This window comes from Arachis hypogaea, chromosome 19, assembly GCF_003086295.3.
Source record: "Arachis hypogaea cultivar Tifrunner chromosome 19, arahy.Tifrunner.gnm2.J5K5, whole genome shotgun sequence".
In the NCBI taxonomy this organism is placed as follows: domain Eukaryota; kingdom Viridiplantae; phylum Streptophyta; class Magnoliopsida; order Fabales; family Fabaceae; genus Arachis; species Arachis hypogaea.
The window spans coordinates 139,621,212-139,645,325 of NC_092054.1; the positions used below are offsets into that span (position 1 = coordinate 139,621,212).

The window sequence follows — 24,114 nt, forward strand, 5'->3', positions numbered from 1 at the left end:
TTATATAAGATGAGCGAGAATGAAAGCCTTGATGACTTGTTGGGATGCAATTCCACCAACCAAAGCAGCCACATCATGAAGCTCTGCCGCACCAAATTGACACATCAAATTGATAAGATCCCCAGCCAAAGCAGCACCATTATATATCCTGATCTGTTGCAGAGAAAAATAATCATCACAATATACAAAGTTTGATATTGAATAAATGGCAACTAACCAAGCACCTCAAAAGCAACCAAAAAATAGTCCATGTATTCAGTCAAATTTCAACATTAATATATTCAAACTGATTTTACATACAAATTTGTTCATGCAAACTATATTATTTGTTCTAATATGGTCAATTATGTCCTCTTCAAATGCAAATCAATTAGAGTGTGTAATCAGACTACTGTCCAAACATTAAAGAAATAAAATATAAACTAAGATATTATATCCATCTCAAAATTTTGCATCATAGTGATAAAATAGCTTCACAAAAGAGATTGTTCGTCCTCTATCAAGCATTTTTTGTATAGCTTGTAAATATTTTAAATACAGTAAATATTATGAATTGTAAAATCATCAGCATATTCATATTATTTGTATAAAGATATGTATGCATAAGCTATGAGCATGGTCAAATTAAGCATACCAAAGCTAGTTCCTCAATGATTATAGAGCTGTTTCTGCCCTTTTTAAAATGTTCATAGGCACACCGTGCATGTCGCTCCCACTGGTCAACTGCTTCAAGCTGATGAACACTGAGTGTAGCTGCACAAAACTCATCAAAATCTATCCTCCTATATTGCAATGCATTAAGCTGTAACCCAAATTCATTTTATTCAGCGAGCACTATTAGTGCAAATCTTATTTATATAATTTATGGAAGTATTGGTACAGTTAAATCATAGAACTTATTGGTCCAAGTAAGTTAGAAATGTGTGACTCCTTCACAGCATCTATTCATAGTATTGAAAGCTCCTCTGATGACTTCTTTATAATATTACAAATGCAAAAAGGATTATTAGCTTGGTGCACTAATGATATGCTTCATTGTCTTCCAAAAAGCAAAAGTAAAAATACAAAGAATAAAAACGCCAAATTAAATAACTACATTACCTCATCTTTGAGCATGTGAATTGTTAACAGAACTTGTGCTACTACAGCTAATAAAGCGAATAATCTAAGTTACAACATCATTTATGAAATGAAACTGTTTCAATTTCCCTGAGTTTACATAGAATTTAACCAAAATTTTTCATCCCTAAAATACTACTGCTCCAGTATTACAGTGCAAGATTGAAGAGAAGAAAAGATTGGAAAAAACTGATAACAACGGAATAATTTTAGGCTAGAAGTAAATAGTTGGACAGAATCTAAATTGGTAGCATTAGTAGTTGTGTTTTTGAAACTTAAGTTGTGCTACTCAAAAATGGTAACTTACATTATAGATTACACCCCACATCAATGTTTCAAAAAGGTCCAAAATCTTTAACTCGCCATACCTACACACCAGAAACATAAAAAGATTAGTGGAAAACATTGAGAAGAGAAACTTCAAGTCATTTGGGGTGGAGTGAGCCACTGCACGACTTGGCCTTTCCTGGGCAAAGCTGTTCGATTCAGAACAGTGGGGATTGGGTCGTCGCTGCAACATACTTTGTGCGCGTGGCCGTCACGCTTCGCATCACCATCTCTGGCGCCGATTCCTCACCATCGATTAATCATGTGTATGAGATTGAATTGAGAGAGAAACAAATTGAGGAAAGAGAGAGGGAGAGAGAGAGAGAGAGAAATGATAAATTCGAAATTTTTTTTGAAGAAGACTAAATGTTTAAAACTCATTGGAAAATTTTTTCGGGAAAATTTCCGCTAATGAGTTTTGTTTAGTATTTGAAATCAAAGCATTTGGCTGATCAATGAAAGGCAATCTGTGTGATGGTGTTATCAGCCAATCAAATGCTACGATTATCCATTGTATTTAGATAATTGGAATTTTGGAATTAGGGATACACAAAGTTTGAATTACCTGAAAGTCTTCTGTGCAAATCAAAGCTTCATCCGTCTTTTCAGGTTCCATCGTCCACTCACGCTAGTTTCAACATCCTATTATGAAGAGGAAAAAAACAAAACTACATAGGACAGCTGTCACTCTCTCAGACATCATTTAATAGTGCTAAATAGTGTGTGAATTTACTGTTTGGCTAGTTAACCGTTATATATTAAACAATATGAATAATGCAGCAAGAATTAGTGATATATAAGACCAAGATAACCAAAGCTAATTCATTTAAAAGATGAAAGCAAAGTTATATATTATTGAAGTATGTTTCTCTAATTTGTAAGTGGTTTGTGTTGGGAAAACCTTTACTTTCCTACTTTTGTCAATAACCAAATAGCTATTGTTGTAATGACATAGCTTGTTTATGCTTCTTTTTTTTCTTTTTTCATAATGAGTATCTATTGTTGCAGGGAACTATATGATCATATAACAATAATTATAACGATAAAGGAATTGCACGATCATATAACAAATTTTGAGAAGACCCAAGATCATGTTAATCTTAGAAGTTGTGAAATTCAATTAGAGGCAAAAGTTTGATTGTAGTAAATCCATTTAGAAAATTAACTACAGATAATATGATACCTGAAAAATTGTATTAAAAAGTTTAGTAACTCCTCACTTAAAAATCCAAAACTAATTTGAAGTTTAAGAATAAAAGGTTAATTATTCTTACCGCTCCTAGTGATGAAGATCCTTATACACTTTCTCTCAAGTTATTCCATCTCATCATTATTCCATCCACTTTGGTCTTCGTCAACTGTTTCCTCATCTCAATTTTTTCCCTCTTCTCCTTGTTTCTCCTCATCCTCTTCACCATAATCATTGACATCAAAATCACCTTTTTCATGCTCCATATGCATAACAAAAACAATCCCTCAATCACAAATAAAAAATAATGAACCAACATACTTGCACAATACTCTAGGGAGTAAATGAGTAAGCAAACAGCTAATATACGTGTTTTGAAACATATGCAAATTAACCATGCACAGCCAGCTGTTTAATGCCTTTTTAATCAGAATAAACAACCAATAATAGTGCATGGATGATATGCACATAAAATCATATGAAAATACCTGTTTACAGAGGTCTTCAAGGAACTCAGTATGTAATGGGTTTCATGTCATTGAATTTATCAATGAATGAATGCTTGATGATATCAATTATCATTTCGCATACATATTCCTATAATTCTCACTCACCAACAATGTACGTCCTAATTGCCCATAATACCCTTATCATATTTATATCATATTTCCTTAAAAGATCAAAACGCATACATAACATATTTATTAGTGTTTAACCAATGCAACCCATTAAATCCTAACAAAATTAGAATTTAAATCAAAGGGATGCACTAATCATGGACTTCAACACCATATCTAACTTTCATTTTGCTTAAAAAGTGACTTTTATTCATCATACTGTAAAAGGGTTTGCATACTTTTCTATTTAGCATAGGAACTAATTATCAATATACCAAATAAGCAGAAATCAAAGGAAAATAAACTCTAGTAGGCATAATAACTTACCAAAGTAAACCAAACTGTATACATTGTCCCTGCTGTATCGCTTAAACACTAGGGGTGTTATCGGTTCGGTTTGATTCGGTTTTGGATAAAAAATCAACCGAACCAATATGTTCGATTCCTACAGACACACAACCGTTCGGTTTACTGCTTTTACAACAACCGAACCGAACCAACAGCGATTTGGTTCGGTCGGTTTTTTTGGTTTTTAATTTTTAATGAGCAAAATATGAATCACAATAATTAGAGGTTTAAAATAGTTAATAAACTGAAATAATAAGAGTAAAATATTGAAATGGTTAGGGGTTCGGGATTTTTGTTGTTAGGTTAAAGGTTAAAATGATTAAAACATTGAAATGGATGCATATCTTTGGTTCGGTTTGGTTCGGTTCGGTTTCTATCGAGCCAACCAAAAACCGAACCGAACCAATCGGTTTTGTCAGAAAAAAAACAAAAAAAAAACTAATTTTTTCGGTTTTTAAATCGGTTGTTGTAATTTTCGGTTCGGTTTGCGGTAATTTTTGGTCCGGTTCAGTAACTTACACCCCTATTAAACACATTGCTTTTTATCTGAGCAAAATTATTTGACACCAGCAAAGCGAACAATGCATTGTTGTGAGCAACTATACAGGTTGATAGAGTGATTGCCTGAGCTAATAAGATAAAAGAATGAACAAGTAAGACTAGTCAAGGAACCAACCTCTGTTTCTTACTCTTGCTTACAAAGAATAACATAGTTAACAAAACATATATGATTTTTTCCTTTTCTTTGGTGTTTTTTTTGGGGGGGAGGGGGGCTAAGAATATGAGAAAACGAAAGCAATTCCAAGGAGGAAGGATACTTGAAGCAGCAATAGCTAAAGATTCATCGGCAATAAATCTCCATATCCAGAATCTCGTACTTGCTGGCGGACAACTTGCAAGTCCTTCAAAAAAACCAATGAGATCAAAGCATTTACGTCATCTGAATTGAAGTCTATAAAAGAATTTGTACCCCAAAAATACAAAGGAATTATGCTTATAGTCTATCCTTCCATGTACCGATCTTGATAATAATAATATTGGGTGAGAGGAAAGGATACCGTGAGGAAGGCGGCACTGCTTGTGACGACGGCGGCGGTGATGCTTTTGAGCACAGAGATGGCACGACAGACAGAGAGAATGGGGCACCCAATGAGGCGGTTATGCTCGGGTGACGACGACGGTGCTGGAATGGGGGAGGCCAATGACGCGGTTATGCTCGGGTGCCGGAACGGGGGAGGAGATACAGAAGATTAAGGTTCATTGTGGGAGAATGATTTGGGGAAGAATCAAAGATTGAATTTTTACTATTTTAGTAAATTATTTAATTACCCACTTTGGGCTATAATTTAATTACTAATAGTTGCACCATAGTTAACATAGCAACCAATTAAAGGATGACATGTCATAGAGGGTAATCTACATGTTATTATAGCAAGGGTAGAGTAGAATTTACCAAAATTTTTTAACTGTATTACTTCTTAATTTAAAGTTTTTATACGGTTATCCAAAATAATTTAAAGAGTTTTTTTTTTCAATTTTTACAAACTTTCCTGTAATAAGCAAAATAAATACTTTTGAATAGAATAAATATCCATTTTTTTTTCAATTTCACTTTCTAATTTTATCTTTATTTTCATTTTTTAATTAAAAAAACACACAAATATCTATTTTAAAATCAAATTTTCAGTTAGACAAAAATAAAAGAAGATTTGTCAGTTGACTCAATGGAGCAGCAACTTGTATATCTTATTTCTGAATGAAGTAAAAGATAATTTAATAATAAACCAATTTTAGGATAAAATTAAGGATAAAACACCTCCATAAACCAGAACGTGAATTTCCAAATCAAAATTCGTTACATGCATATTTCAAAACATATTTTTATATAAATGGCATTGATGCAACTCGATTTAGGCATATAAGTAGTAAATTGAATTGATGAAATTTGAATTACTAGCGATAAAGGTAAATCGACCCTATTAAATTCGATTTAGCATGCATATACCTGGGTACATGTAATTTAATTTGAAGAGGTTAAATTCGGTTTACTGTATCTTACATAACAAAATTGAAAGAGTACAAAAAGAGTACACAAAGATAAAGAATACTTTGGTATGTATTTCTTTATTGATTGAATTATAAGAGTAAAACTAAATATATATCAATGTTCTGAAAACCGGACCGGACCGGCCAGTTCAACCGGTTTAACCGCGAACCGGCAATGCAGACGGTCCGGTCCTCCTGCAGAAACCGTCCTGGAAAGAACCGGCGACGAACCGGCGAACCGGCCAAAAACCGGCCGGTTGGGCCGAACCGGTAACCGGCCGGTTCTGAATAAACGACGTCGTTTCATTATTAAAAAAAAAAGAAACCCTTAACCCGACCCGACCCGAAGAGCACCCTGACCCGGTGACCCCAACCACCCCCCGAATCCCTAATTCTGTGTGTTGTTCTTGTTCATCTTCGTGAGAGAAGAGAACAGAGAATGAGAGAAAACTGAAGCTGAACCCTCCACGCCCGAACCCCAGCCTGCCACCGCCCCCTCCTTCGTTGCCGCGGTCACCGGTCAACAGCCCAACCGCCGTCGCCTGGTCGTCAGCCCAAGTAACCCTCCTTCTTCGCCTGGTTCCCTGCCCAGTAGCCAGCCGTCTGCCTCGTCTTCATCTGCCCCGTCCCATCGTCTTCATCGTCGCGCGGTGAGTAACTCGTCTCTGCTCATCTTTGTTCTTCACTTCTTTGCCTCTGTGAACTTCGACTTGCCTCTGTGAACTTCGACTTGCCTCTGTGAACTTCAACTTGCCTCTGTGAACTGACTTCCTCTGCTCATCTTTGTTCTTTGCCTCTGTGAACTTCTTTGTTAGTAACCTGGTTTGCAGCTCAATTTCTGTTTGTTAGTAACTTGGTTTGCAGCTCAATTTCTGTTTGTTAGTAACTTGGTTTGCAGCTCAAATTCTGTTTCTTGGTAACTTGGTTTGCAGCTCAATTTCTGGTTGTTGGTAACTTGATTTGCAGCTCAATTTCTGTTTGTTGGTAACTTGGTTTGCAGCTGAATTTCTGTGTGTTGCACTGTTGCTCAATTTCTGTTTGTAGTTCAATTTGTGTTTGTAGTTCAATTTCTGTGTGTTGCTCAAATTTCTGTTTTGTAGCTCAAATTTGTTACTGTTTTGTACTTTGTTAATGCTGGAAACTGACTCGGTTTTGCATATTTGTTGACTTGCTGAATTTCTCAAATTTGTTCTGCTGTGGCTGTTTAGAATTGTTAGAATTGTTAGAATTGTTAATGTTTATTGCTGTGGCTGTTTTTAATTTCATATATGTTTTATTAATTTTAGTTATGGAAGATAGTATTAATCAAGAAGCAACTGCTGATAACAATGATTCTGTGAATAATAACATGCCTGTCGATACTCCTATTTCGAATGATGCTGCTAATCCCAATTCCCGTAGTGCTAACGATAGTCAGTCACAAGGTTCTTCGAACCTTAGGGGAAAAACAGATTTAGCTTGGAAATATGTTGCTCTACAAACAGTGAATGAAAAACCACAGTATCAATGTTTATTTTGTCTACAAGTTTTCAATGGAGGTGGAATTCACAGGATGAAGAAACATCTAGCAAAGATTACCGGAGACGTGAAAAAATGTCCTAAAGTTCCATATGATGTGGAAAAACAGATGGAAAGTTTGTTGAAAGATATTCAGGCCAGCAAAAAGAAAAGAAAAGTAAGTTTTGGTGAAGAGGGTGGTGATGAGGTAGAGGATGCAATTGATGAGGCAATCCAAGAAGAACAGGAACAACAGCGTACCTCGAATCAGCAAGGAGTTGGAGGCGATCCAAAGAAAAAAGCCAAAGTCATTCCTCCTATGTTTGCACCAAGAACAACTCCAGGAGCTCAACCAAGTATTAAGAGTGTTTTGCAAAACAAAGAGGCGATACACGAGGTTGATAAACGATTTGCTCGGTGGCTTTTGGATTGTAAAATTCCATTTAATGCTGTGATGTCGCCATATTTCCAAGATATGTTGGATGGTGTTGCTGGTATTGGACCTGGTTACAAGGGGCCTTCTTATGATAAGTTAAGGGTTCATTTGTTGGCTGATCTTAAAAGAGAAAGTCAAATGCTAGTTGATAGTTATAGGAGTGCATGGAAGAAAACTGGATGTACCCTCATGGCTGATGGTTGGACAGATCAAAGACAAAGGACGTTAATCAATTTCTTGGTGTATTGTTCTAAAGGTTTGTGCTTTGTGAAATCAGTAGATGCTTCCAGTATGGTAAAAAATGCTTTACATTTGTGTACTTTGTTTTCTGAGGTGATTGAATGGATTGGCCCAAATAATATTGTGCATGTTGTGACTGACAATGCGGCCAATTATGTTGCTGCTGGTAGGCTTATCAATAGAAAATATGATAATATCTATTGGTCACCATGTGCTGCTCATTGCCTTAATCTTATTTTAAAAGATATAAGCAGCATGGCGCATATTTCTAACCTTGCAACTCGTGCTTCAAAGATCACAGTATTTGTGTACAATCATACGATTTTCTTATCTTGGCTAAGACAAAGACCTCGTTGGAGAGAAATTGTACGTCCTGGTGCAACCCAGTTTGCAACTGTGTTTATTACATTGAAGAGCATCTTTGACCGTAAAAAGGAGTTGCAACAATTGGTTGTAGATTCAATTTTCACTGATCACAAATTAGGAAGGAGTGCTACTGGTAGAGCTGTGAGTGCTATCATTCTGGACGCCAAATTTTGGGACGATTGCTTTACTGTATGTAAATTTGTGGGCCCTCTGATTTACTTGCTGAGGGTTGTTGATGCTGATGACCCCCCATCTTTGGGATATGTTTATGAAGGAATGCTAAGGGCAGAAGATGCAATTAAGGAGATGTTTAGGCAATCCAAGACTGCATATCAGCCGTACACAGATATTATCAACTCAAGATGGGACAAGCATTTGAAGAAAGATCTTCATGCGGCAGCTTACTTCCTGAATCCTAAATTCTTTTTTAATGAAAATTATAAAGAAGCACCTGATGTTATGCGAGGTTTGCTTGATCTTGTTACCTTGTATTGCAAGTGTAACAATTTGGATTCAGTTCAGGCAATGAAAGAAATACATTTATATAGAGATCGGAAGGAAAGTTTTGATAGACAAGAAGTTATTCCAGCTGCATCTGAACTTAAGCCTGGTAAGAATATGGTTGAATATTTGTTTAATCAATAGTAACTTGTTTTGAGCTCCTATGTTCTTAATTAATATCTTATAATATGTTATGGTTTTATAATTGGTAGATGAATGGTGGAGGTTATTCGGAGGCTCTGCTCCATGTCTACAAAAGATAGCTGTTCGCATTCTTAGCCAAGCATCTGCTTCTTCTGGGTGTGAGAGAAATTGGAGCCTTTTTGACCAGATTCATACAAAAAGAAGAAATAGATTGGAGCATGATAGACTGAATGACATTGTTTATGTTACCTATAATTTGCGTCTTAAATCCAGGTAATATATGTTTCATGAAATACTATATTGTTTCATTTATAATCTTTATCATAATAAATTTGTAAATTATTAAATCTCCATATATTGTATTTAACTTTTTAGGAAGGAAAAAGAAAAAAGAAAGCAAAAGACACAGCATGATCCAATTGATTATGAAAGTATCAGTCAAGTTGACTTCTGGGTGACTGAAGAAGTTGTAGAGAAAGAGCCTGATCTTCCTAGTAATGTGGATGACTTATTGCGTGAGTATAGTATATTTAGTTTCTAATGATTTATTAGAATGTTGTTAGTTTATCATATAATGATAACATTTCTATTTTATTAGGTGAAATTGATGCTGATTTATATCAAAGTGGCGGTGGTAGTAGTGGTCTTTATGCTGCATCTCTTTCTTCTGCTGATCAGGGTGGGAATGAAGGTGAAGATCATCCCACCGAAGCAGATTTGCAACAAGTTCTTGCGGATTTTGATTGATAAACCATGATGTTGGGATTTAATATTTAGATATTCTTTTATTACTATTTAACTTTTGAGTTTGGATTTTGATAAGATCATATGTATTTGGTTGATGATATTTTATGTAGTGTTTTAAATTTTGAAGATATTTTAAGATTTATATCAGACTATAATTATATTTTAGGATGTGTATTTATAATTTATTTATTATTCTACTCTAAACGGTTTTTTCGGTTGAACCATCGGTTGAACCGGTTAGACCAGTAAACCAGTAAACCAGTGACTAGAGCGGTTTGATGACCGGTCCGGTTTTCTGAACCTTGATATATATAGAGTATTGTTTACGAAAGAGAAAAGCAAAGACAAGATAAGATGGTAACATAAAGATAAGATAAGATGATAAAAGCTAAAATTAAACATGAATTTATGAATTCTATTGGGCTGAATTTATGGGCCATGAGACTTCTTTATTGTTGTCATGGGCTAAGGTAGAAGAATGGTTTAATATTACACCAACAATTATATCTATATGGAGTCAATGCTAAATCGAATTCAATTAGTTCGATAATGCGAGTCTATGAAAAAAATTACATTTTATAAAGTTTAAAAATTTTTTATTATGTATAATAGGTTAGTAACGAGTACATTACAAATTTTCATAGTACTCGTCATAACAATGTTTAATTTCAAAATTATTATTTTTGGTGACTATTTCAAAATTGTTATTAAAAATTTTAGTTGTACTTTGTTACATAAATTAACTTACAAGTTGTTATTAAACATTTTTTCTAGTGAACCGATTTACATAAATTGAGTTACAAACTTTTATAATACTCATAAAATCTTCTAAAAAATTTTCACATTTTATAAAATTATTTACAATAAGAAAATATAGATAATATATTATAATAATAGTAATAATTATAATAATAAGGTTTAAACCTACTTTATTATATTAGATTAGATAAAAATTAAACTATTTAAATAAATAATTTGGTGTTTAGAAGTCAAGCATTAGAATAGTTTTTTGGGAAGTGTTTAATATCATAAATTCGTAATTATGTAATTATGTAAAGAATTTATGTTTTAAACTACATTTTTAAATTAATTGACTTTCAATATTGTTAGATTGTCTATTTTTAAATCGTTCATTCATTTTATATGGTTATAATTTTTAAAATTTTTTTATTGTAATTATTCATTTTATAACGAGTACAACTAAAAGTTTAATAACAATTTTAAATTAAACATTTTTATAAAGTTTTAAATTTTTTATTATAAGACCTTTTTTGTAATTATTATAAATAATTTAATAAAATTTAAAAGTTACTTAAAAGATGTTATGATGAGTACTATAAAAATTTATAATGTACTCGTTACTAACCTATACATACTAAAATTTGTAAACTTTAGTAAATCGGATTTCATGGATTCGATTGATGGAATTCGTGTATTTTGCACATAAATCGAATTTAATCGCTGCGAATTACATGTATCTAAGTATATGCATGCTATATCGAATTTGGTAGGGTCGATTTATCTTGAAGCAAACTTATATCCATACAAAATCGAATCCTGTCAATTCAATTTACCCTCATAGTTAGTAATTCGAATTTCATCCATTCGATTTACTACTTGTATGCCTAAATCGAGTTCCATCAATTCGATTTATATAAAAATATACTCTGAAACATGCACGTAAACAAATTTTGATTTGGGAGATTCACGTAAAATCCATCTCCCTTTGGTTTATGGAGGTATGTTACCCTAAAATAAAATAATATATCAAAGACTAAATAATAGATAATATTTATACTGTAAAAATATTTTTTTATTTTTAATATATTAAACAAACAAGTGTTTAGTTGTTTAATTTTTATATTTTTAACTAGTGATTTTAGAATATGAATTAGTTAGATACATTTTTTTAACTAACCTGTGTTTAGTCGAATGGTAAGTCCTTAGATGAAGCTCATATTCATGATGGATTATTCTTTGATTGGCCGAACAAAAAATACTAAAACACTCAAAAATATACTTTTTTTATTATAATTATATAAAATTTGATTTTGTATTAATTTAATTATTATTTTTAAATTTTAATAACTCATCAATTGGTTTATATTAATTATACTCTTCAAGTATTTATAAAATAAAAAATAAAAATAATAATCATTAAAACAAAAAATATATTGTAATTAATAAAAAATTATTTTTTTAATTTATAAATATAATTTAATTTTATTTGTGTAATACATTTAATAGAAAAATATCATGTATAGAAAATATTTTTTTAGTTTGACTGAGTTTTATCTAATTGTTTTTAGTTTGACTGAGTTTTATCTGATTTGATCGGATCGATTTTAAAAGATTTTGACTATTTTTTATTAAATTTGACTAAATTTGACGAGATTAATTGTTTAACCAATTTAAATGATAACCGGATGACCGGATTTTCAATTCAACAAACTTGGACGGCCTATGTTGGATAACTATGGCCTAATGACAAGGGAATGACCCATTGGACAAGTAGTTTTAGGCCAGTATTAAAGATTTGGGCCACTAATTAAAAGAAATTTGGATAACCATTAAGTTGTGAATGTGGATGTGGATGTGGCATAATAAGGAGGTGTTTAATCCCTTATATAGGTTAGATTCTCTCGATGGAGAGAAAATTTCTTTCAACTGAAGAGTAGTTTAAAACTTCAAGTTCTGTTTTTCAAGGAAAACTTGTTTCTTTATCATCTATATACCCTTTATCATTAATCTTCGAAAATCATACACACATCCTACCCAACATCTGTGTTCTTAACTTACTTTGATATGTTCTCACTACTACATTCACAATATAACAATGTCAGTTTCAAGCCTGAATTTTTTCATTTTATTTTTTCTATCCCTTTTCTTTATCATAGCTTCCACAACTATCCCAAGTCAACGTCTTTATCTTGACCTATAATTATTCTTTTCAAACACATTAGAATAATATCTTCAAACCCATCCCAATTTTTTTACTCATTAAGTTTAGTATATACCACCTGCAATTGAAACGCTTCTATACACCATTACTATGTCTATCCAGTACAACATGTCTAACAACAACGACATTGATCCAATAGAGGAAAAGACCATCAGCATTAATCTAAACCAGAGTCCTGGATATAAAATAGATTACTTAAACATTTTTGGAAAAATTATTGTCGAAAAAGAGGTAAAATTCAAAGTGTGCAAAAACACCATCTTAGGAATGTGGAGTAATTCGAAAGGAGTAGCTATCACTAAAGTGAAAAGAAATGAGGCGCTCATTAGCTTCAAAGATGGAAACAAAGGTAAACAAATGCTAGAAAGTGGACTTTAGAATGTTAGAGCAACCTGATCAACCTAAAAGTTTGGCTAAAGATGAATCCATTTGGGATGTCAACCATTATCACATGGAATTCTAGAAACAACTCCATGGAGTGCCTTTAGAATATTTGAATGTGGAGGCAGCCATGGTAGTGGGAGGCATGATTAAAATTTTATCAAAAGCAAAAGACTCGCTTGAGAAAGGTGCACTTATGAAAATTTTCTTTGATTTTGAGCAGTTCTAGACCTAACAAAACCTCATCAGACAGGGTTTTGGCTTAAGAGAAGGAATGCTCCAAAAATCTGGGTTAATTTCAGGTACAAGAGACTTTAAAACTGCTTTTGTTTCAAGTGTGGTATTATAGGGCATGACATGAAGAGCTGCAACAAACCTATGGAGATGGCTATTTGGGATGAAAACAATGTTGATCTTACAACACACAGTGTTAGATCTCTAGCTCTAAAAGAACCCGAGAGAAAGGAGAAAAGTTGGGAACAAAACTAGAATGAGTTGAACATGACGCATGCAAACACAACAAAATCAAAGGAGAGTGAGAAAGGAGAGAGAACATAAGAGAGTGAAAATATTCAGCGGATTAAAGTTGTGTTTAATGAGGAGTTGGTTTCTAGAAGGCAACTGCTACAAGATATAGGGGGTAAGGACGGCAAAAGAAAGATGGAGAGGATGATTTAGTCCCATCAGTAAAAGGGAATGCAGAAAATTCGGATATTAGCATTGTCAATGTAATGGACAGCATTATCAGGGATCTATGAGAAAGAAAAGAAAAGAGGAAAAAAAGGAATAGAAGAGCTACAAGGGCACAAGAAGGAAAATAATAACCCTAAACATATTAAGCCTACCATCCCAAGGGCCCAACTAAAAAAAACAGGGACAGATAGGAGAGTCTTCACAAAAAGAAAGCAAAATAGAGATAATGGATCCTCTTTCAATAATGGGTTGGAACCAAAGACAAGGAATGAACTAAGAAACAGAGGAGAATTCATGGATCAACAATTTCTCTAAACAAATTCAGCAAGGAGATATCAATAAAGAAGTTTTCAAATACTGCACACTAAGTCTGTGCATAAAAAGAACACCATGCTATTGAAGACTATGTCTGTTCATGAAGAAGGAAATAATAGGGAGTTAGCATTAAAAGGTTTATGGAGCTTGAGGGACACAGAGGGAAGTTACAAAGGAACAAGCAAAAAAAAAAAAGAAATAGTAGAGTATGATGATGGAAAAGGAGGTTCTTACTATGTTGAATTGGCATCAAAAGAGGACGAAAGTCCAAAGAACAGAGGCAGTAATGAGAAAATCCTAAAGATATGGGAGGATAAATTGAGCAAGAAATTCAAATAGGGGTTGAATTTGAAGAGAAAGTGAGCTCAGAAAGAACAGTTGATACTGACTAAAAACACATGGGATGATATGGAAGAAGTAATGATGAAGAAAGAGAAGAGGGCAAAGGAATACAAGATGGAATAGGGAGATGCAACAAAGAGGGACACTACACTCATGACTGAGGAGGCATGCCTAAACATGCCCCCAACCTAGCTATGAGTATTTTAAGCTGGAACTGTCGTGGTGTGGCGGTTGCCGTGACAGCCGCAGAGCTAAAAAACTTGTGCAAACAGGTGAAGCCGACTGTTCTCTTTCTTATGGAGACTAGAGCCATAGTGGACAAAATTAAAGCTATAGCTAGAAAGTTATATTATGAAAAATTCTTTTGTGTAGAACTTCGGGGATTGTCCGACAATTTATATTTAATGTGAAAAAATAGAATGAATATTATTGTTTACTCTAGGTGTCATATTTTCATAATTATAAATATTACTGACTCGAATGGCAATACATGGAATTGATGCTTTACTTACGGGAATCCTTTTTTCAAAAAGTGAAGAAAGTTGTCGAAAGTGTTGACCAAAAATTTAGAATTCACAAATGAGCCAGGATGTTTGATTGATGATTTCAAAGAAATCCTATGCCAAGAAGAAAAGGAAGGGAAGCAGTTGAAACCAAGGATTTAGATAGAGGAATTTACAAAATTCGTTTGCACAAATGCTCTAATGGATATGGACTTGAAAGGTAGCAAATTTACTTGGTTCAGTAATCCTAGGGAAGGATTTGTCACCAAAGAAAAATTGGACTGAGCTCTCATTAATTGGAAATGGATGTCTATGTTTAAAAATGCTAATCTTATATCTCTCCCAACCATATCATTAGATAACTGCCCATTAGTTCTCAACGCCAAACCGATTGAGAAAAATCAAAAGCTTTTCAGATATGAGAACTATTGGAACGATAGGAAAGAATGCAACGAAGTCATAAGAAGAGGATGGAATAAGTACAGCAGCAAAGAGGAGTCAACATATTTGATGAACTAAATCAGTAACTGTAAAGAAGAGTTAACAGCCTGGAGTAGAGAGACCTTTAGGAGGACAGACAGAGAAATATTGAAGTGGCAAAACAAGGTCCAGAAATCGCAGAATTCTTATCAAACACAAGAACAACAACAACTTATAGCTGAAGCAAAAAGAAACATCATAGAATTATGGAAGAGAGAAGAGAAATACTGGGGACAAAGAGCAAGGATAAAGTGGTTGAATTACGGAGACAAGAATACTACCTTTTTCCATGCTTCAACTATTCAAAGAAGGGGCAAAAATAGGACTAAAAGGCTGCAGAGTTCACAAGGGCAGTGGATCCAACGAAAAGAGAAAATTTTGAAGCTCATAGAGGATTATTTTTCGGAGCTATTCAAAACTAGTAGAGATAGAGAGATGAAGGAATGCATAAGCAAGGTTCCAAGAAGAGTTACTAATGAGATGAACAAGAAATTAAAGGAGGATATCAGTGACGATGAGATTAAAAAGGCAGCATTTAGAACAGGGATCCAGGTCCAGGTGGACTCAATAGACGCTTTTTCCAGAAGCATTAGGAAACTATTTAGAAAGAAGAGTGCGTTGTGATTATAAAATTTTTCAAAGAAGGGAAGATCCCAGAACAAATTAATGATACTCAGGTGATTCTTGTCTAAAAAATAAAGTCAGTTGAATCTATAAATCATTTGCCTACTATAAGTTGCTGCTACTATATTTACAAGATTGTCTCTAAAATTATAGTGGGATGACTTAAAGGATTCTTGACAAGATTATTTCACCCGTACAAAGTTCATTTGTGGGAGGAAGAATGATTCAAGACAACATCGTAGTGGTTCAAGAGGCTTTTCACATCTTAAAGAGTAAAAGAAGGAAAAGTTCAAAGGACCTAGCCATCAAATTGGACATGAATAAGGTATATGACTGAATGGAGTGGGATTTCCTAGAAAAAGTTCTTTTATCATTCGGATTTGAAGAGGATTGGACAAAGCTAATCATGGAATGCATGAGAAGAGTGAGATATAAGTTCAAAATCAATGGAGTCCTATCTAAGGAGGTGGTACCACAGAGAGGCTTAAGACAGGAATACCTTCTTTTCCCTTATCCTTTTATAGTTGTGTTTGGAGTATTTACTATATTAATGAAAAATGCCTTAAAGGACAAATTAATCTTTGAAATCAAACTAGTCCACTCTACCCTGATTCTAACCCATTTATTATTTGCTGATGATTGTAAATTTTTTACAGGAGCAAATGAGGACAAGGCGTAATAATTAGTACAAATTCTCAATTTGTACACTAGTGCATCGCGACAAAGAATCAACTTCAAAAAATTAGGGATCACTTTCGGCAATCAAATCTCGATTCAAATGAGAGTGGACATCGAGGAGATTCTTAAAATTCCAACATGGGATAATCTGGAAAAATATCTAGAATAGCCAGCTCACTGAAAAAAGTTTAAATCAAAGGCACTAGAGTGGATTAAAGAGAGAATCATGGGAAAGTTAGAAGGTTGGAAGGAGTCTTTGCTTAATCAAACTGGAAAAGAGGTTTTTTATAAAAGTAGTGGTGCAAGCTATCATTACATATGCCATGAGTGTGTTGAGATTCCCAAAAAAATTATGTGAGGTGTTAAGCTCAAAGATAGCAAGGTTCTGATGGTGTACTCAAGGCAAAGATAGAGGGATGCATTGAAAAAGTTAGGAGAAGCTATGCAAAAGTAAGAAAAAAGGTGGGCTAGGATTCAAGGAGTTTACCTATCACAACACGGCTCAACTTGCTAAATAGGCATGGAGAATCACAAGGAATTCTGAAGCTGTGTGGGTTAAGATACTAAAAGCCATATACTTTTCAAATTGTAACTTTTGAGAGGTGGACAAAGGAAGACAAGCATCCTAGATTTTGAGCAGCATCTTACAGGGAAGGGAATTCCTACGAAGAAATGATAAATTAGTATAACAGAAGGAAATAAAATTGACTTGATGAATGATAATTGGATCCATGGAGTAAACTATCTACTAGGCACAAGCAATCGACAAGAAGGAAAAGTAGCGGATCTCATTCAAGAAGACAGAGAGTGGAACCATCAAAAAATACAGAATCTTTTTTCTCCTATCATCCAAGACATGATCTTGGAACTCCCTTAAGAAAATTTAATAGAAATGATGTAATGCTATGGCCATATAGAAAGAATGGGTAGTATACTATTAAAATAGGATATCACTTAGCAAAGAAAGAAAAGCAAGGACAAATGAATTAAAGTCCGTCAACAAGTTCAAGCCTAGAGGATATTTAGAAGAACATATGGGACATGAGAGTGCCACAAAAAATTAAAATATTTTTGTGGAAAGCCACTCACAATATTCTACTAGTAATATCTAATTTAATAAAGAAAAAAATCAATATTGATCATGTTTGTCCAATTTGTTTGCAGGAGAAAACAGTGTAACACTCTCTACTGCTATACAATTGGACCAGAGCAGTTTGATTTGGAGCTCAAATTCAACTATCCCCAATGAAAGAATTTGTTTCAAATATAGGAAATTGACTGCAATATAATCTAATGAGATTCAGGCAGAATCACAGAGCATAATAAGACCTATGCTGGAGTAGAATTGGATTCCTAAGCTGGACGATTTGGAAAACTATAAATGAAGCAAACTTTAATCACTCAGCTCCTAATCCTCAAGAAACTATTAACTATGCCAGAATCATGAAAACATAATTCATAAGAATCACAAAGCAACCAAACCAGCCAACAACAAATCATAGAAGTAAGAGAATTCTACCTATAAAGTGGAGAGCTCCCCTTATAGAGTGGATAAAATTGAATATAGATGCAATGTTCTCCCCCAGCACCAAGTCAGGAGCGATAGCAATTGTCATTAGAGATGATGAGGGAACATTAAGAGGAGGTATTGCAATTAAAATTAAAGCCAAATCAACAATTATGGCCGAAGCTATTGCAATTAGGGAGGCAATCATATTGGTGGATAATTTAGATGGGGAAAGCAATCATAGAATCAGATATCCAACCTCTAATTGAGGCTATTAAGTCTAATAGCAATTTGTGAAAAATCGACCCTATTCTGAATGACATCCGTATTTTGATGGAGAAGCTCCCAAGTTGTAGATTTACCTGGATCCCAAGAGAGAGGAACAAACTTGCGTATGAAGTTGCTAGAGTCAAGAATCTAGATCAACTGCCCAGCAATTGGTACCTTCACCCACCAAATTCCGTCAAAGGAATCATCAGAAATGATCAATGTATCACAAGGAGCCCTAGGCAGCTTCACTAGTCTATCTCCATGGTGCCTTATCAATCACTGACAACACCTTTCTAGCGCTCCAGATTGTCAATTATAGACCAGCTCCAATAGTTGTCTCCCTCTATGCTCTAGCACCGATCATGTCCTCTTTGATCTAAAATTGCAGTTGATGAATCAAAGAAACATTTTCACTTTCAATATGGGTAGCCATTGAGATTGGGTGGTTATAAATCGAGGCCGACTGGAACATTTTAGGTAGCAACAGTGGATGGGTTCCACATTAGAAGGGGTACTGTTCCGTGGGTTACCTAAAACTAGAGGTCGATCTCGGATGAGATCTTGAATGTGAGCAGAGTTGCTATGTCCAACTTGTTGGATCTTGAAGTGCGGTTGATCCCTGGTCACCGGAGGGTGGTGGTACCTGCAAGAGACTCTGATGCGTAAGTTAGCACGTGCTTTAGGCCGGTTTTTTGTAGAATCAGAGTATGAGTTATACCTGGGTGCTCCAGTGTATTTATAGTAGTGTGGAGTGACCTTCCTTGAGATAAGTTAGTTATCTTATCTTATCCTTTGTGGGTGAGGTCACCTTATCTTTGTGGCTAGCTGCCTTTAGAGGGGCTGTAATCCTCAGCTTTGGGCCTGCTTGGGCCTTTATGGAGATTTGGCCGAGCTCTTTAGGAAGAGGTCGGTGACGAGCCAACCTTTACAAGAGGTCGGTCGCTTTGACGTCGTCCAACCAGGATAGTGTAGCTCGGTCCAGGGTATGAACAGTGCCCCTGCTTGAGTTCGGACCTTTCCATGAGATCGGGCTTTCTGAGCTTCGGTCTCTTTGGGAAAGTCGTGCTCAAGCATCTTGGTCCAATCCGTTCCTCTGTTCGCGAGTTTTTACGTTTATGTTTTAAATGCGAAGCGTTTTGCTTTTAGCTCCTTTATTGTTGCGTTCGTTCCTCGAGGGGGGTTACTTCCTTGGGAATACGCACGCGCTTTTAATGCTCCTTGATTGTGCTTTCACTTTATTTTGCCGTTTCCTTTTCCCTCTTTGCTTTGAGATAAAAAAGAATTTGAACTTAGCCCTTTCTTCTTCCTTTCATTTCCTTTCAGCTGGAAAAGAACCTCCTTTTTTTCACTATCACTTTTGCCCCAAGCTTTTTATTCTTTCTCTGGAGTTTTTCTCTCAGACCATTCCTGTGTTTTATTTGCTCAGCGAAAAGAAGCTTCCTTTCTATTTGTCCCCTAACCCAAGATTGTATCTTTTTGGAGTTTTCTTTTCAGTAGCGGCTGTTCGTGTCTTGCTGTTTGTGCATTCGTCTCTCTGCCTTCTTCTTCTTTTCTAGGTTAGTTCTTCCATTCTGAACTTCTTTGCATTATTTTCCAATTCTATTTTACTTCTGATGATGATTTTTGCATGTGTTATTTTTCTTTGTACTAAGGTTTGATTTTTGCTGAGCTTCTTTAGAAGTAAAAAGACGAAGCTTTCTTTGGTGATCCTTGTATCCTTTGTTTTCTTGAAAGTCGCATTCTTTTTACTTTTCTGTCGTTGATATCTGGACTTATGTTTATTTCCTCGTGTTTTTCTTATGTTTGAGAGGGTTAGTGTTTATTTCTTCTTCTATGTTCTATACTATTGCCTCCAAAGGATGCCCCTGAACTTCTGGCGTTTGATCTCTTTTGCTTTGTGTGAATCCTGGGGTGTTTTTTTGCTGCTATAGTTGTTGTTTGTTGGTTGTTTCCCCACTTTCTGTTTCTTTCTGAGTTGTTTGTTAGTGACTTTTTATTTTTCCTGCTGTAGGTGTAGTTGCTTTATGTCTTCATGTAGAAATATTGTTGAGATGTCTACAAAGGTCCTGCGGGTATGGCCGACTGGTTAGATTCTATAGTCTTAATGTGTGTTACTGTAGCCGATCCTGAGTATTGTGAGAAGCTTAGGAGGTTTCATAGGGTCTGTAGTAGCAGAGATGATGAGAAAAATTATGAGTTGGTGTCGCCCGATCCTGAGGAAAGAGTTAGTTCCCCCCCCTTAGATCGGACAGAGCATCCTTTTTTTTATGCTTATGACTATTTCTTTAGCTAACTCGGCATTACCCTCCCTTTTACTTTCTTTGAGACCGACCTCTTGTGGAACTGTAATGTGGCCCCTTCTCAACTTCACCCGAAATCTTGGGTCTTTATAAAGATTTTCCAACTGCTATGTCAGGAATTGGGTGTCCAAACTATTGTGCCCCTCTTTCTTTATCTATTTGTGTTGACCAAGCCGGGGGTGTCTAAGAAGAAGGCTTCTTGGATCTTCTTTCGTGCCACCCAAGGGAAGAAGTTTTTTTCCATGTTTGACGAATCCTTTAGGGATTTTAAAAATTACTATTTTAAAGTCCGAGCTGTTGAGGGCGTTCGCCCTTTCTTTCTGGATGAGAATGATGAGCCGACCTTTCCTTTGTCGTGCCAAAAAGATACAATAGTTCTTAAGTACCCTTGGAAGAGCTTAGATGAAGTAGAGCAGGCTTTTGTGGGTGCTTTAGAGGAGCATTGGCGGGAGCCTCCTCATCTGGATACAAAGAGGTTTCTAGAAGATCCTTCCCTTCTCCATGCTAAACTAGGTAGTATCCGACCTCTTTCTTCATAGAAGTGGTTGCTATTCATGGTCTGTGTCCTTTTTCTACCGTGTAACTGGTTTTTTCTGGCTTCTTTTCAGAGATGATTAAATCTTCGGACTCAATGAGGGCCTTCCGGAACGCCAAGAAAGCGGCGACTGCCTAAAACCTGTCGAGCAAAGCATTGGGGGAGGGGTCCTCTCAGTTGCCTCCAAAGAAGCCAACGTCGAACTCTCAAGGTCCGAAGAAGGACATCCCGATTCCTCAAGTTCGAACAGTCTCTTCTGACCAGCCTATCTAGACCTCTGGTGCTGCCTCTTCCCCTTCTCCAGTTGGTCCTCCTCCCAAGTGGCAAAAGACTGTTGGGACCTATAACTTGAATGATAAAGAATTTGATGGTGTTGCCTTTACTTCGGAGCTTATTGCTCCGTACAGCAAGGTTCCTTATGACGACGTGTCCATCCTTCATCACTTAGATTTTATTGCCAAGAATAGCATTCAGATGGCCAATATAAGTGCTGTGTTGTCCCGAGTTGTTACGGAGTCTCCAGTCCATGCTATTAGGGCTTTTATGGAGGAGGCCAAGGCTGAATTTAATAGGGTGAAGGGGCTGAAAGATGAGCTGGATGCCAAAGTTGCCAAGCTGGAGCTTGATGTTGGGAAGGAGAAGGCTCGAGCTACTACTGCTGAAGCATCTGCCAACCTGGCCGAGGAGATGGCCAAAAAGTCGAAGGAGAGCTATACCGCACATATAGCGAGCTGCTGGATACTAGGGAGAGACTTCAGTCTGCTCAAGATGATTACGACGAGCTTCAGGGCCATATGGTGAGCAGCATGACTGATATGTACGAGAATTTGAAGGCCCAAGTCTGGGTTCTTGCTCCCGAGCTCGACCTCTCCCTTTTCAGTATGGACAATATGGTGGAGGACGGCAAGATTGTGCCTACCCCTGATGATGAAGATGAGGGTCCTCCTCTTGCACTGCTAGCTAAGGTTTCTACAGCTTCAATTGCTACAGCCCCTTCTGCCGAGGTGGTCCCTCCTGGACCTGAGCCCAAGGTGGAGATACTGAACGGCCCAGATGGAGTTGTCAATGCCACCCCAGTCTCGACTGTTCCACCTTCTTCCAAGGATGCTGCTACAGGGACGGACTTGATCCCTTTGTGATATTTTGATATCTCTGTATTGGTATAGTCTAATTTGTGGGCTTTTGTTGAACTTTTTATTGATGCAAGTTTTTGGATGACTTCTGACATTTGGTTGCTTTCTAGCAACTTTGTTTTAAAAACACTTTAAACTCTTGGGCTGCCGTTTAGGCAGTCTTTGAGTCTTTAATGTTTTATATGCATTTGATTCTGTTTATGTTGATATGCTTGTATCTGAGTTATTTTTTCAACCTTTGTTTAGAGGTGCCTTGACTCTTTATGCCTTTATCTTTGGCTGGCTTGACATCCTCTTTTTTGTCAGCTATGACTAGCCGTCTGGGCTTCTTAGTCGCATATTACTAACTTTAGGTATGGAACCTTTTTTGTTAGTTTGGCCGACTTTCTCAGCCTCGTTTTGAAATGGTGCTTTCTAAGTAGCATTATCTTTCAGGAGTGTTATGTCCTCCTATTTCAGGTGCTTTGGCCTTAGGCTTTTCAACCTTTGGGGCCTTTGAGCTATTATCGTCCTTTGCGTCTTTGCTATCCGGGCTTTTAGTCATACTCCAACAACTTTTTAGGTAGTGTTCCATTGGGGAACCTTTTCTTTATAGTTTTTTTTAGAGGACTTTTTAGCGCCATTGGCTTATGCTTTGCTTTCTGAGTAATATCTTTTTTCAAGACTTGTACCTTTCAGCTAAGCTCTTTCCAGCCTTGGGTTTTTAACCTTTTTTGGCCTTTGCGGGATGTTTTGTTCCTTTTCAGTGATCCTTTTCATTGGTCCGACTTCTCTCTCGGGCCTTCATAAGTTATTTTTAGTAATTCAATTTCTAGTCAGACCTTGTCAGGTCACTTTATATGGGTTACTTTTTATAACTTCTTGCATTAATTCGAGCTTTATCGCTTCACCTTGCCGACCTCTTTTTTTATCGGGCGATGAATTTGGCTTTTGAGCGTAAATTAATGCGTTTTGGTAAGAAACTTTTTTAAGGAATCATTAAAATTTTATTCAAAAGATATAAATAAAAGTGTGTGCATGTGAGTGCTTACCCTTCTAGTTCGGGTAGCTTTTAGATCTCGGCCTGACACCTCATTAAAAAACCTTTTTTAGGAAAAAGAGTGTGCCTTGACCTAAGATCTTTTCTAGCTATAGTACCTTCTTAGGTTGCAGGCGTGCCATGACCTTGGTAGCTCCCGCCCTTCGAGGTCGTCCACTTTATAATAACATTTTTCTAGTACTTCTGCAACTCGGTATGGTCCTTTCCAATTGGCTGCTAGCTTCCCTTCACCCGACCGACCTGCTCCGATAACATTTCGGATTAAAATGAGATAGTTGGTAGAGAAGCTGTACTGGACTACCTTCCGATTATACCTCAAAGTCATTCGACGCTTTGGTGCTTCTTCTCTAATCCGAGCTCTTTCTCGGACTTCTGAAAGCAGGTCGAGCTCTTCCCTTTGAATTCGGGAGTTAGCATCTTCATTGTAGAGGATCGCTCTGGGGGATCTTTCTTCTATCTCCACGGGAATCATCACCTCCATTCTGTAAGCAAGTCGGAAGGGTCATTCTCCAGTGGTAGAGTGTGGAGTTGTCCGATATGCCCATAAGACTTGTGGGAGTTCTTCAGCCCAAGCTCCCTTTGCGTCCTATAATCTCCATTTTAACCCGGCCAATATGACTTTGTTGGCAGCTTCTACCTGTCCGTTGGCCTATGGGTGTTCTACAGAGGTGAATTGGTGCTTTATTATCAGGTCAGCTACCAAGTTCCTGAAACCCGTGTCGGTGAACTGAGTGCCATTATCTGTGGTGGTGGAGTAAGGAACCCCAAACCTTGT

At 36.1% G+C, this 24,114-nt stretch overlaps 1 protein-coding gene and 1 long non-coding RNA gene across 2 annotated transcripts; both read left to right on the plus strand.

Annotated features, from left to right (window-relative positions):
- Positions 1-6,994: 6,994 nt before the first annotated feature.
- On the plus strand, positions 6,995-9,107 carry LOC112778878 (uncharacterized). The gene is made up of 2 exons (XM_025823156.3): positions 6,995-8,795; positions 8,899-9,107. The coding sequence occupies exons 1-2, from the start codon at positions 6,995-6,997 to the stop codon at positions 9,105-9,107; spliced, it is 2,010 nt and encodes a 669-aa protein (XP_025678941.2).
- Positions 9,108-9,296: 189 nt separating this feature from the next.
- On the plus strand, positions 9,297-9,677 carry LOC140181799 (uncharacterized). The gene is made up of 2 exons (XR_011877196.1): positions 9,297-9,345; positions 9,429-9,677. It is a non-coding gene; the product is annotated as an uncharacterized lncRNA (long non-coding RNA).
- Positions 9,678-24,114: the final 14,437 nt, after the last annotated feature.

Bases quoted from the DNA above. Each gene is read 5' to 3' on its own strand.
- LOC112778878 (XM_025823156.3), top strand. From the start codon at position 6,995: ATGCCTGTCGATACTCCTATTTCGAATGATGCTGCTAATCCCAATTCC. The intron at 8,796-8,898 runs GTAAGAATATGG...TATAATTGGTAG, and splicing joins TGCATCTGAACTTAAGCCTG to ATGAATGGTGGAGGTTATTC.